At 41.3% G+C, this 14,869-nt stretch overlaps 1 protein-coding gene across 1 annotated transcript in view; it reads left to right on the top strand.

Moving 5' to 3' along the window:
* Window positions 1-14,869, top strand: part of LOC117443697 (proline-rich protein 12-like) — a 57,690-nt gene that overhangs the window by 6,359 nt on the left and 36,462 nt on the right. The window contains exon 2 of the mRNA XM_034079602.1: window positions 13,879-14,036. Coding sequence (XP_033935493.1) covers window positions 13,879-14,036 — 158 coding nt within the window. The remainder of the gene's footprint in view (window positions 1-13,878; window positions 14,037-14,869) is intronic.

The following is a 14,869-nucleotide window of genomic DNA, read 5'->3' as shown; positions in this document are numbered from 1 at the left end:
TCTGACGGCAGGCAGGCAGCTCTGATCACCTAATGATAAATGCGCCTCACCTAATTGCCGGCCATTCAGCCACAGAGCTCCCTCTATACAAATCAAACTGTAGACGGTGTGAAAGCACCTATTGTTGGAATGTGAGCCTTCTCAATTACCGTGGGACAGCAGAGAACTCTACACAAAAATGTTCAATCAATAAAGTCTAAACATCTTACTGATCTTAATAATATCTTCATATTAATAATAATAATAAATCATACAGTATGAGTCCGAAAGGGAGCAGGAGGAAGCAAACACCAAAACAAATATTACAAAAGATATACTGCATATTAAAGCAAATGATTGTAAAGGTAAAAGTATGAGCATAACAAATAAAGAAGTGTTAACATTTACATTATTATTATGATTATTTAATATATAAAGACTATATATTATTGAATTACAAGATTAGTTATACCTTATTTGATCTAAAATATTGATGTTTTTTCGTTATACTGTAGTAGCCTGTGAAAACCATAACAAATATGTGTTCAAATGCTCTTCAAAACACAACTGAAGTACTGAAAGTCCATGAAACTTGTCTTTCTGTATTTGTGAATGAAGCGCCATCTCATGGTTAAATCCTGAAATTGAAAATCTGGCAACGCCCTCTTGGAAAATAGTGGGAGGGCTTAACATTCCCAGCCACCGGGATCCCTTGGGTCTTTGGCAGGAAGCTGTTGGCTGGAGTCCTTTCTAGAGTGCTACATCTGTATATAAAGACATTTCATATTCATATACTTACAACCCATGCCTCTCTACCAAGTAGTCAGAGATGCAAACTTTGACAAGTTTGAGCCTGGTCTTCTCGGTAAGAATGCTATTAGTTTGCAGTTTATCAAATACTTCTGGAATTTTAGATCACTAAGGCCATTCAGAAGAACTGGTTCTTGTGTAGGCTGAACAAAACAATAAGAGCAAGCACAGCACAAAGTATAGTTCTGGCCTGTGTGATTTGCTGAAACACAATTTAACAAGCATGGTAAATGTATACCTGAGTTTGACAGACTTCTCTTAGGACAGGCTGAAGATCCAGTGCTTCAGAAAAGTGCACTTGGAATCTGTCAAAGTTACTTATGTTCTCACTTCTATCAATATCTATAAACTCTTGGAAGTCTGTGTTGTGTTTTAAAATCCTATCAAGGACAAATCCAAATGCACCTGTTACTTCCAGGAGATGGTTTGTGCTTTGGACACTGTAGATTTTTCTTTTAATTTCCTTTCCATTCTTAAATGAAATTGCTAGGACCTTAACAGATTCTTGCTGCTCATTCCCGCTTCCTGTAATTATAAGAAAAAGACAAATTCATCCTGATGTTGACTAATCATATTATGCCAGATTCAATTAAATGCCATCATCTATCATCTTCTAGTTAAAGCCATTAATACACACCTTATATAAGTTATAAGCAGTATGGTAATTTTAGGTTAATTAACTTCACCCATAAAGACAACTTCTAGAGAAGCACAGGGGATATTCTGCTCAGCCTCCAGTGGCGTTTTCTCCTGGAGACTGGGTATTTCTTTATATTTTTTATTTGTATTTAAAACATCTCTCCGCTGTTGTCAGTGAGTATTTTACAGTAGAAACAGGTAAACTGTAGTGTACACTTACTACTAATAAATAACTTTAGTGCTACTTACTTATTGCACTGTAAGAGACTGTATATCAACCATAGACTGTATATATAGACGGTCTTCTCACTCGCACTTTCCCGCCACATCTGGCCGAACAATGAAACCTAGCCAAAGTAGCTAGATAGCATTAAACATATAGCTGCTAATGCTATCAATATAATGCCGATTGAAGAATGATGGTCACAGAAAAGAGTGCAAGCTACATTAAGTTGAAATATAATAAAAAAGAAGAAGAACGGCCTAAAGGAAAATAATTGTCATCCAGGCAGCTAAACTCAAACAATAGTTAGCTGTTCAACATTGGCAAAACATATTTATTTAAGTTAAAAATATTTATTTAGACCCCTAGCTTGCTCACATTATGACAATATATCTGCTCACTTTGTTAAAAACGTTTTGTTTCTGTATAACTTACCTAGAGTTAGACTCTCCTCCGCTGACATCCATCCTACACAGCAGCCAGAGGTGAGATGGCAGTTGGGACATTTGATAGACAGTTGGACAGTTGAAAAATGATACATTTGACATAACTCAACCGTGATTGGGCAGGAAAGTGGATACACTAATGCTGCGTTCACACCGGACGCGATGCGAATATTCGCATCGCTCCAATCGCTCAAGTTTCACCGCGGCTTGCAGTTTGTTTTATCGCGTCATTCAAAACAGGCATACCGTCGCCGCGCTGCGCCGTTGAGGTTGTTTACACTTCCATGCAAGATCGTTTTGGTTATTTCTGTCCTTGACTATGGAGGATATAACAACTATTGCTGTTGTGTACCTTCTGTGGAAGTTCTACAAACGTAGCAACAAACGCCGTCGTGTCTGGGTTCTTATTCTCCTCCAAGCCAGCTCCTTTTTGTTGGGGTCCCGGTAGATATACGATGTGCTTGAATTGGAATAAAAAAGGTGCCAGTACTCAAATGGCGCATTTCCACTACAGCGGGGAGCTCGCTTTAAGCGTGCCGTGCCGAGCCTTGCGGGGCCCGTTTTTGGTTGCGTTTCCACTTAGCGTAGTTCCGGCTAGCAGGTACTATTTCCCAGTTTTCTGGCCCCATAAAATCAAGGTTATTTCCGGGCCAACAACCAGGCTGAGTCGGGCTGAGTATGCTAAACTAGAGAGAGAATCGCTGGCAAGGGGCCTACAACTACAACAAGATGAACATATTTGACCGTGATTTAATTGTAATACACGTTTCAAAATGATGCCGAAGTAACAACATACTGATACCAGTTAGTAAACACCATGAATTAATGCTTTGACAAGTCTGCAGACAGACGGCAGGCGGAAAACCTTTTTAAAATGCGTGTTTTCTAAATGGAGCTTGGCTAAGCTAACGTTGTATATGCTCCGACCGTCCACACTCACAACAACGGCCTATACAGACATAAATAAACCAGCGACTGTATTCGCCACGACACAGGCAGTCTGTGGTTTGTACTTGTTTAACTTTTGTCTAGTTTCTGAACAGATATGAGGAGCTGTGAGTTTGAGGGCTAACAGCTAAAGGCTGTGTTGTTTTTCTGGGGTTCTCATTGTAGATGACGTCACGGCTCCGCCTACACTGCGTTAGATACTACCCCAGTTCCTAAACTGTAATGGCAATGCGCCATAAAGTGAGCCAGTCCTAACGAGGCCTAGCCATACCGAGTGAGACTGAGCGAGGCCGTGTAGTGGAAATGCACCATAAATCAGCAAGAATTTGGCTCAAAGGTCTTTACAATCTGTACGACATACGACTCCCTCTATCCCAGCGTTTCTCAAAGTGTGGGGCGCGCCCCACTGGTGGCCTAGCGACCTAGTGGCCGGAATCGAACCTGGGTCCTCGCGGGCGGTAGTGGACTGTTACAGCCAGAGACTCGCAGCGGTGGTGGACTTTCACAGCGCGCTGCGGCGGGTCTTTGCGGCGGCGGATGCAATACCGGCGCAGCGGCGCTGTGAAAATCCACGGCCCACCTATGCCAGAGCCAGCAGCCCACCGAAGGCAGCAGCCCACTAACGGCAGCGGCCCAGCGGGAAAAGTCCCGAACCCTTTTCCTAGTTTCAACCGGGTACCGGCCACCGAAAACGGGGACTTTGCCCGGAAAACGGGGACGTTTTGGTCACCCATTCGACTGTGTTTACAGCTAAGCACACACACTAACATTAATTAAGACTACAAGCTCACTTGGGGCTGAGGCTTTTTTACACGTTGCTTGACTGCCTGCCCACATATCTGATCTAAACATAGTAACGTGTGTTGGGAAAAATAATTATTCAAAGTTATTTAATAATTGTGACTTATTGTACTTTTTGATGGATGAATTATGCTCAAAGTGAGGCGCATGCATCTTTCAGCAGGAAAGGAGAGAGGGAATCAATGCTGCCAGGGAGGACAACGTTATGTCTTTTCTGCTTTCCTTCTCTCACGTGCCTGCTCTAGTATAGACTAGAGCAGGCGATAGCGCAGTCTACAGAGCCTCCTACTGGGTGGGAGTTGCAACTAAGCATAAACACAACAAATATGAGCAGCGTACCTAGATGCGTCATGAGGTGCCTGTACGCCGTAAGAAGTAACGGTACGCACAGTGCTTGAATTGGGCCGGTACTCACCGGTACGCAGTACCGGGACTTCTGATTTTTACCCATCTGCGCCCCATACTTTGAGAAACGCTGGGATAGAGGGAGTCGTATGTTGTTTATTCCAATTCAAGCACTGGGTACCATGGCCGTATCCACCATTGAGGTCACAGAGGTCCGGACCTCGGTATTTTTTTTCGAGCTGTGTATATAACAAAACATGTGAAATAATTGCACTAAACTGGGTTCTTTGTAGTACTTCCATTTACTGACGATGGACTGCAGGTACAGTCACATAAAAGAATGTAGGCTTAATAACCCTATCTATCTATCTATCTATCTATCTATCTATCTATCTATCTATCTATCTATCTATCTATCTATCTATCTATCTATCTATCTATCTATCTATCTATCTATCTATCTATCTTTCTATCTATCTATCTATCTATCTATCTATCTATCTATCTATCTATCTATCTATCTATCTATCTATCTATCTATCTATCTATCTATCTATCTATCTATCTATCTTTCTATCTATCTATCTATCTATCTATCTATCTTTCTATCTATCTATCTATCTATCTATCTATCTATCTATCTATAACAATAGGCATGGTTTTAAAACAACATACATCTATTGCAGTTATGTCATAACATACAATTGTATAAAACACTTTTTGCTTACATCTTTGCTCTCTTACAAAACAGATTTAAATAAAAAAAATAATGCAAACAAACAAGTGAAATGAATGAAATGGCTGAATTGCTTTTAATTCACTAGCAGGAGCGACAAGTGAGGAGGAGCAAAAACAACGAGGGAGAGATAGAACAAAGAGAAAGAGTAGAGGACAGAGAGAGTAAAGAACAGGAAGAAGACAGAGAGACTCAAGAAGATGGAAGAGAGGCTGCAGGTTATGGAAAGGAGAGAGACATGGAAAGTGAATGTTGTGATCATTTTAGCCTCTTCTGCATGTCCAGATCGTTACAATCAACTGATTCTTATGCATTACACTTTCAAACATAATTGATGGTGACATTGTCAGCCCACTGACATGGTTTGAAATCAATATATTATCCAATGTGTGACCCCCCACAGGACTTAAAAAGCACCTAACTAGATCATGAAAATCCCCAAAATCTCGGGGGGTATGCCCTGAACCCCCCTAACATATTTGGACCTTGGTATTTAGGAAATCCTGGATATGGCCCTGCTGGGTACGCAGATGGGTAAAAATCAGAAGTCCCGGTACTGCGTACTGGTGAGTACCGGCCCAATTCAAGCACTGGATATACGACATTGTATCGTAAATCTCCGGGAACCCACTCACAGCCACAACGATCATCTCTTCCATCTTTACAACTGATCAACAGCAGGACGTCAGAGGGAATCCCAACACTGATTGGCTTTCGCGAGAATGCGTCATGTGAATTTGACAATTTATCAAATGTAACAATAATTCCACGTACTCCACGGTTTATCACAAACAATCAGAGTGATAGTATATCGAACACACTTAAACTGGTTTTATTAAATGTCAGTTCTTTAGCATGTAAAACGTTTTTAATCAATGATTTTATCACCAAGCACAATCTGCATTTTATGTTTTTAACTGAAACTTGGTTAGACCCCTCCCAACTTTAGTTGTATGAGTCAATCAAGACTGCAGAAGAAAGGGGGTGGAGTTGCTATTTTGTTTAATGATTTATTTCAATGCAAACAGACTGCGTTTGGAAACTTTGCTTCTTTTGAATATGTGGCCCTTCAGCTGAAATGCTCCTCTCGAGCTCTGTTCCTAAATATCTATAGACCACCCAAATACTGTGCAAGCTTTTATGATTTTACCAAATTGCTGTCTATAGTGTGCATTGACTTTGACCGTCTAGCCATTGTTGGTTATTTTAACATCCATGTTGACAACCCCCAGGACAGAGGGGCTAAAGAACTGTTTTGTGTTCTTGATAGCTATGGACTGACTCAGCATGTGACGAGTCCGACACACAATAAGGGGCACACTCTGGACTTAATGATCTCAAAGGGTCTGAACATCTCTAAGCTTGTCTCCAACCATTTCTGTGTTTTCTTTGAGAGCTCTATTTCCGTCCATACAAATGTTGAGAAAGAGGTAACTAAGATGTTATTTATCTGACAATGCAGAGGAAATGTTTGTTCAGATTTTTACTCCCTCACTTGCCCATGCTAACTTCTCAGTAAATGAGATACCATTGCTCCCATTAAAATAAATAAATCTGGCAAGAAAATATCTCCACGGAGAAAGGCCATGACCGTGAGAACAACAAAAACAGAGTGTAGGAAAGCTGAACGCAGGTGGAGAAAAACTAATCTCCAAGTTCACTTGGAAATATATAAAGAGAGACTCTGCATCTATAATCAGGAAATAAAAAAGGCACAACAGTCTTTCTTTTCTGACATCATTACCAAAAATAAAAACAACGCACGTGCCTTGTTTGCTACCGTCGACAGACTAACTAACCCCCCAGTGTCAGTAGCCTCTGAATTTCTATCCACCAGGGCGTGCAATGATTTTGCCTTCTTCACTGACAAAATTCAGACAATTAGACAAGCAGTCAGTGCCTCTGCATCAGGAACAGCAAATGTGTTGTCTCTGTGTCCACTTAACATCAATTCAGACATCATGACACAATTCCATCTGATAAATGCTAAAGATCTGGAAGACATTATACAACATCTGAAATCTTCCTGCTGCAGCCTCGATATTATACCTACAGAATTTTTCAAAGATGTTTTGCCTTGCATGGCCTCAGATCTACTTCATATAGTAAACAAGTCTCTCCACTCAGGTGTATTTCCACAGGCCCTGAAAACTGCAGTCATTAAACCGCTCTTAAAAAAGCATAATCCAGACGCATCCGTGATGAATAATTACAGGCCCATATCAAACCTCCCATATTTAGGCAAAGTGATTGAAAAAGTTGTTTTTCAACAGTTGAGTCATTTCATGTTTTTAACTGACGGTTTCGATGTGTTCCAGTCAAGCTTTAGACCAAACCACAGCACTGAGACTTCAATTGTTAAGGTCTTCAATGACTTCCACTTAAACACAGACAGTGGCAGAACTTCAGTGTTAGTATTATTAGATCTCAGTGCTGCGTTTGACACTGTTGACCACAGCATATTACTAGACCGACTGGAAAACTGGGTGGGACTTTCGGAAACAGTTCTAAATTGGTTTGAATCCTATTTAAAGAACAACTTTGTCTCAATAGGCAACTACACATCAGCGTTGACAAATATGACATAATAATAATACATGAGACTTGTATAGTGCTTTTCAGGAAACTCAAAGACGCTTTGACAGAGAATAAAAAAACAAACAAGCAGGGTTCCTCAAGGTTCCATCTTAGGACCTCTGCTTTTTAATATCTATATGCTACCACTGGCTCAAATAATGAAAAACAACGACCTAACTTATGCAGATGACACCCAAATTTATATAAAAATTTCACCAGGAGACTATTACAACATAGTCTCCGATTACAACAGGTCGGCAGACTTCAAAACAACTCATAAGGCTAGAAATCTAGGTGTTGTGATGGATCCAGACCTGAATGTTAACAGTCACATTACAACAGTTATTAAGTCTGCATACTATCACCTAAAGAACATGTCAGAGCAGGATTTAGAAAAGCTTGTCCATGCTTTTACCTTCAGTAGACTCGACTACTGTAATGCTTCCTTCACAGGTCTCTCTAAAAAATCCATTAGAAAGCTGCAGCTGATTCAGAACGCCGCTGTGCGAGTCCTCACAAACACTAAAAGACTGGATCACATCAGTCCAGTTCTGAAGTCTTTACACTGGCTTCCAGTCTGTCAAAGAATTGATTTTAAAGTACTATTGCTAGTTTTTAAAGCACTGAATAGTTAAGGACCAAATGATATTAACGATCTCCTGCAGAAGTATGAACCATCCAGGAGTCTCAGGTCTTCTGGGACGGGTCTGCTCTCTGTTACAAGAGTCAGAACTAAACATGGAGAAGCAGCGTTTAGTTTTTATGCCCCGACAATCTGGAACAAACTCCCAGAATCCTGCTGGTCCGCTGCAACTGTTAATACTTTTAAAGGAGACCTATCATGCAAAATTCACTTTTTGATGTCTTTTATATATAAATATGTGTCCCCGGTGTGTCAGGGAACTCACACAGCGTCAGAAAATAAAACCCTCTCTCTTTTCCTCCGTACCAAATCTCTAAAAACGTAGGTACAACGGAGCTGATCCAGATTTGCGTCCGATATGACGTCATATCTGAAATGTGGACTCACAGCATCAGAAACGTTACTATCAGAAACAATGCCCGACTGTTTGGGACGTAATATATTTACATTAGCATCGCTAACACTCAGAGCTAACCTGTACTGGAGAGCACACCAGTAGGCAGGGGTGGGACCAAGTCATTGTTTTGCAAGTCAAAAGTAAGTCTCAAGTCTTTGGACTCAAGTCACAAGTAAGTCTCAAGTCAGGATGGGCAAGTTCATGTCAAGTCTAAGTCCTACATTTTGAAAACCGAGTCTTAAATAAGTCCTTATGTGCTTTTCACCAAATGTAATGACACCCATCAACAAAATAATACTTAATAATCAAACTGCTCTTTATTAGTCACATTAATAATTTAATAATCAATTTTCTCTCTGCTGGTCAAGTAACGTGTTTTTTTCTATTTGAAGAGGGGTCAGTAAGGTAAGGCTACCATGACGGTTTGATTCAGAAGGAGTTTAGTGTATAAGATCCCTGATGTTGAGGTGACCAGAATGTTTATTTCCACTGTGTACAACATGTTGTAAGGGACCTAAAATCTATCTTTATGCAAGGGGTAATGTGCAGCGAGGCGGGCTCTGGGGAAGAGAACACCTGCATCTAGGTCCCTCTGCAGGTGGTACTTTAACTATATTTTGATGATAATACTTTTGTAACATTTTGAATGCAGGACTTTTTATTGTAACCAAGTATTTACTCAAGTACAAGATCTGAACTTCTCCCACCTCTGACAATAAATCCTGAGTGGTTACCAAAAGGAAAACCCTGCTCTGAAGGTTATTTTCATTTTTCAAATCCTGCACTCAGCTTTGCTTTCTCCAATATCATTGAAATGCAGCCAGATGCTGCTTCTTTTTTCGGTTTTCGCTAATTTCTTGACTTTTTCCGACGCGCTTGCATTTAAATCTGGCTCCCCCGTCTCCCCGTCGCTCTGTGTAGCTGGCCTGTACCACTACACCTGCTGTCTTTGGAGCGTCTGCCCCCCACCCTTCTTTCACATAATGGTATGATCCTCGCATATGATTGGCCGCAGGGTGGCCCAGCAAAATAAAGTCCCGCCCCTCCCTGCATGGATTCTCATCAAGAGTAGGATAGAGATGGCAAATCGGGATCCTTTTACGGACTCAAGGGGTGTTTCTCAATGTCAAGGAAGGATGCTCCAGAGCCACTATTTCAAGGATGCTATGTCATCGAGTCCTGCCGAAGGACTGTTTCAATGTCCAAGCTCCTTGGAATTCTACTGAGCCCGGCGTACTTCATTTGGAGAAATGTAGAGGCTGCACATGTGTATCCTCCGCGGTCTTAAAATCCCCACAATGTTTTGCACACGGACCAATTTCCCCAAATCTGTGGCGGAAAATGTAAGGCGGGGCCTCTCATATGACGGACACTTGCTCGCCTGTTCCACTCTTCGTTTTCCAAATACCAGTAAGGATTCTTGCCTAGCTTCTTAAGGAAGTGACTCGGAAGACATGTCCTACCAAGGAAGCGTCCTCGACATTGAGAAACACCCAAGGTCTTCTGAGTTAGTCATTGAAGAGATCCGGATCATACGAGTTATCATTTGAGTCATATGAGTCAGCATCACCAAGAGCGTAAAGTAAGTAAGTAAAACTTTATTTATATAGCACCCTTCTCAACACGGATGTACAAAGTGATTTACAGTACAGTACACAATTCACAGTACAACTATAAAATGTAGAATAAAAGGCTTAAAACAACAGCAGGTAATACATAGGATAAAACACCAATAAAAGACAGCTACTAACTCACCTCCTCCGGCGACCCAAAGGCCTGTCGGAAGAGGTGGGTCTTTAACTGCCACTTAAAAATCTCTATTGAGGCAGAGGTTTTTATTATCTGGGGGAGTTTGTTCCAAAGCCTTGGGGTCACCGCCTCAAAGGCACGGTCACCTTTTTGGCCTGGTTAGGGGCACCCTTAGGAGGCCTTGCTCAGAGGACCTCAGGGCCCGGGTTGTGCTGGGGTGGATCAGGTCATTAATGTAGGCTGGGGCTTGACCATGGACAGCTCTATATGTAAAAACTAGGACCTTAAATTGGGTTCTGAGATGGACAGGGAGCCAGTGCAGGGCAGAAAGAATCGGAGTCATGTGGCATGTTTTTTTTTTCTTTGTACAAATCCTACCAGTGAAACAGGAGCCCATAGTCTCCAACTTCAAATACATTCTAATTTTAGAGCTTCTAGTAAGCGCGGCAGTCCACTGTTTGTGTATTTGTAATTTTGAATTTGTCACTTGAGATTTGCATTTCACGAGCATATTGAACTAACGTTACATTAACCTCCGCTACACAAACATGATCTAACAACGTTCGTGTCTTAATGCTTGTTTATTGCAGTATTTGGGTTCTTACACTTTACTGGGTGAAGTCGTCAAATTATCTGTGCACAGTATGCGTACGTTATCACAAACAGCTGACACTCACTGAGTCTGAAAACCATGATGAGTCCGAAACCGTTTGCTGTTTCACGCTGTGTGGAGTAATCCACTCATTCAGTCCGCTCACCGAATCTGAGTCTGCTGTTGACTCGTGCATGATGAGTCTGGATCTCTGGATCTGCTACGGTTACGGCTCTGAGTCTGCATGACTCTGCTATGTTTTGCACAGTGAGGGAAGTTCCCTTGATTCAGTCAGTCAGGATTTGCAAATCTGAGTCTGCAGGAAGTTTCACTGATCCGCTTCCCCTGAGCCAAACGATAACTTCTGGCAGCTATCCTACTGGCTAAAGGCTAGGCAGATGGACTGGGGTACGTTGTAATGTGATTTTACATGTTATAAGGAGAATAGCGAGTGAGGCAATTTATAGTTTTAATGTGTACGTCACACCAGGTGTAGGACTCAAAGGAGAAGGGAAACTCGTCACTCCCAGGATCCGGGTTAATGATCCGGATGAATCAGGACTCACCCATCTCAAGAGTAGGAGCAGCTGAATATTCGGCTCTCCCCGACGGGAGTCGGCTCTTCTTCCGGTAGCTCGCGATCGACGTGTTGGAGACCCCTGAATTAAAGTATCAAGTCACCTCAAGTCAGAAGGCTCAAGTCCAAGTCAAGTCCCGAGTCATTGGTGTTCAAGTCGAGTCGCAAGTGTTTTGTGATTTTGTCAAGTCGAGTCCAAAGTCATCAAATTGATGACTCGAGTCTGACTCGAGTCCAAGTCATGTGACTCAAGTCCACACCTCTGCCAGTAGGCAGATGTTTCATGTCTCAAGGAGGCCTTAAGAGAGGCTCAGGGAATATATCTGTACATTGTATTTTGTTACAATGTACAGATATACTTCAGATGGAAATAAATGCACGAAAGGATATTCTTGTCTGGACTTGGATCATTCCCATGCGCAAGATTCACTATCTGGTGCCTCAGCGGCGGGCCCGGCGCCACGAGGAGGCAAAAGGGGGCATTGCCCCCTCAGTTGTATTATTTGCCCCCTCACTTTGAGCATCATTCATCCATCAAAAAGTACAATAAATGTCACAATTATTAAATAACTTTAAATAATTATTTTCCCCAATACACATCAGATATGTGGGCAGGCAGTCAAGCAACGTGTAAACAAGCCTCAACCCCAAGTGAGCTTGTAGTCTTATGTTAGCGTGTGTGCTAGCTGTAAACAGTCGGATGGGGGACCAAAATGTCCCCGCTTTCCGGGCAGAGTCCCCGTTTTCGGTGGCCGGTACCCGGTTGAAACTCCAGAAAATGTTCCCATTTTTGAACGTGCGTTAAAAAAAATAGAGCAAGGTGAAATCAAATGTTACATGTCAGTAAAAACAGAGTAACAGTGTTGTGCCTGTTTGTAGCGTTAGCGTATTTCTTCTTCTTCTTCTTCTTCTTCTTCTTCTTCTTCTTCTTCTTCTTCTTCTTCTTCTTCTTCTTCTTCTTCTTCTATTTTCTTTAATGGCGAATCGCTTCCACTTGGAGCATATATCGCCACCTACTGTTGATTTATTAAATGTTTATATTAAATCCTTGTCCTCAGAGCAGCTTGTTTACTTCATTTCTTGATTTACTTTCGTATATTGACTTGAAATCCATGTCCTTGATGTTATGTTGTTCCAGTGCAGTTTTCAGTCTTTGTCTGTTATAATCCGGGCAGCTAAAAAATACATGATGTAATTTTCCTCCCCAATTTTCTGCGCCCCCGATGGGTTGATGCCCTTAGCCCTTAGCATTCGCCTATACTGCCTATGCCAAGGGCCGGCCCTGGTGAAAACAATATGACATCAACAAAAAATAAGACAGACAACTACAGATAGCACCACACATGATGGTTACTTGTTATTATTTAGGGCTGCCAGTATGGATCAGGTTTTTGCCAAAGCGAGCCCTTTTACTATAATAATAATATGTTATGTATTATATAAACCATATTGGTACAATGAGCGACATCTAGTGACGGATTTTGGAACATTGATTTGATTTTCTCATGGCAGTTAGACTCTAGAGACAAACCAGGGAACTTTATTTTTAATCTGTGTCTGTCCATTTGGTGTAGTGTTTGATCCAATATTACATTTGGTTTATATATTAGTCACTTTCTTATGAAATGCCAGGTTTTAAGCCTTGATTTGAACATTCAATCCTGAAAATAAAAAATCAACCAGATTAATGTTTCTTTAATCCTGACCTGACTAGAGGTAAGTAAATCTGTATAGGAAGACGAGTTAAGGGATAGAGGAGAAAAGGTTATGGTATAATTACAGAGCCTGTCCATTTATAAATTGAGGAAATCAATGTTAGTCTGTTAACCAAAGTGCAGCCATCTGAATCTGTTATTAAAGATCAGAGGAAAAGAACAGAACGAGAGGGGTCAATCCGGAATACAAATAAAGAAGCGAAGAGATTGTAGAGCAGTGAGAAGGAAAAAAGCTTGGTGTGCGTCATTACATTAACAGTATTTTTCGTTATAGTGAAAAAAAAATCGCCCCCTCGGATTTTTTAACAGCCATTTCATCCTGGAGCTGGGCCTGCTCAGCGGCAGTTTTACTTTTGAGTTAATTGATCCTTTTGTGGGAAAAAGCATATCACTACTCATGTCATTAAACATTTCTGTCACACATTTTATATTCGTTTTAGTACTCTATTTAGTAACAGACTTCGGCTAATTGCTACAGGTTTAAAAAAAAAAAAAAAAGATGCGCACATTCTACAGATGCTAGAGGTAAAGATGCTGCCTAATCTTGTATTCGTCATTGTTAAAAGACATTGTGGAGTGTGGATGTTTTCAACAGGTGAACGGAGCAGGAAACTGTAAACCCAGTCACAGAGTTGATCGAGTATAAGACAGCAGACATGTTTTAAGTAAAGGCTTGTAAAATGATACCATGTGTTCCTCAGCTTTGTGTATGGAGGCTCCAGGTCATCCCACCCAGACTCAGAGCTACTCCATCGGCAAACCTATGGCACCCCCCACCCCCTCCAGGGCTATGCCACCAACCACCACCCAGGAAGCTCCAGACAGGGGGGGGCCTGGGGGGCGGCTGGACGCACGCTGGGTAAGGACTCATCAGAAGGTATATCTGTAGAAATAAAAATGTCTATTTGTGCAATGTATTCAAGAAGGTGAATACAGGACTGAGAAGAATAAAGATTAACATTAAAGCTTGTAAATATGTTTCAGTATAAACCCAGAATAAAAGTAACAATAGTGGAGAAAACGTATGGTATGTTTGAGAATTGTTTAAAAATCACCCAACCTCTTATTTTTCAAATCTCATATATTTTAACCGCCAATTAAAACGGTTTACCCAATGTCTGTCCAGATTAGTGTTGTCACGATACCAGCATTTTGATTTCGATACCGACACCAAGTCAAGAATTGCGATTCCGATTCTTTTTCGATACTTTTCTTAAAAAAGGGAAACAGTCTTAAATGTAATTATTGTGCTTTATTTCACACCATAACCATAACACAAACTTTTAAACAATGAGAACTATAAATGTCAAGAATTCGTATTAAATAAAATTAAGCATCATCTCAAACAACTTTTTTGTTTTTCGCTTCTGGCTTCTTTTTTGTCAACAAGCCGAGGCGCAGCGGCAGTTTCACACCCACTTGCAGCCATGCTTCTCGCTTTCTCACATGCTCTGGCAGCTAGCGCGTAGGTCGAATATTTATATCAACAAAGTCACGTGTGACCTCGTATGACCCCGGAAGGCATAAGTTCCGGTGTTGTCAACGAGTTCAGTCCTATGGAATCTTCTCGCGGAAACAAGAGATTCCGAGTGACCAAGAAACTCTGGCGGTCATCCAGTATTCATAGAACCGTAGTTACATTAGTAACTATCGTTCTATTTCATCCTTACTGACCGCCAGAGGCGGTGCTTT

Source organism: Pseudochaenichthys georgianus, unplaced genomic scaffold (assembly GCF_902827115.2).
Source record: "Pseudochaenichthys georgianus unplaced genomic scaffold, fPseGeo1.2 scaffold_661_arrow_ctg1, whole genome shotgun sequence".
NCBI classification, from domain to species: Eukaryota; Metazoa; Chordata; class Actinopteri; order Perciformes; family Channichthyidae; genus Pseudochaenichthys; species Pseudochaenichthys georgianus.
This window is presented reverse-complemented; position numbering and strand designations above follow the sequence as displayed.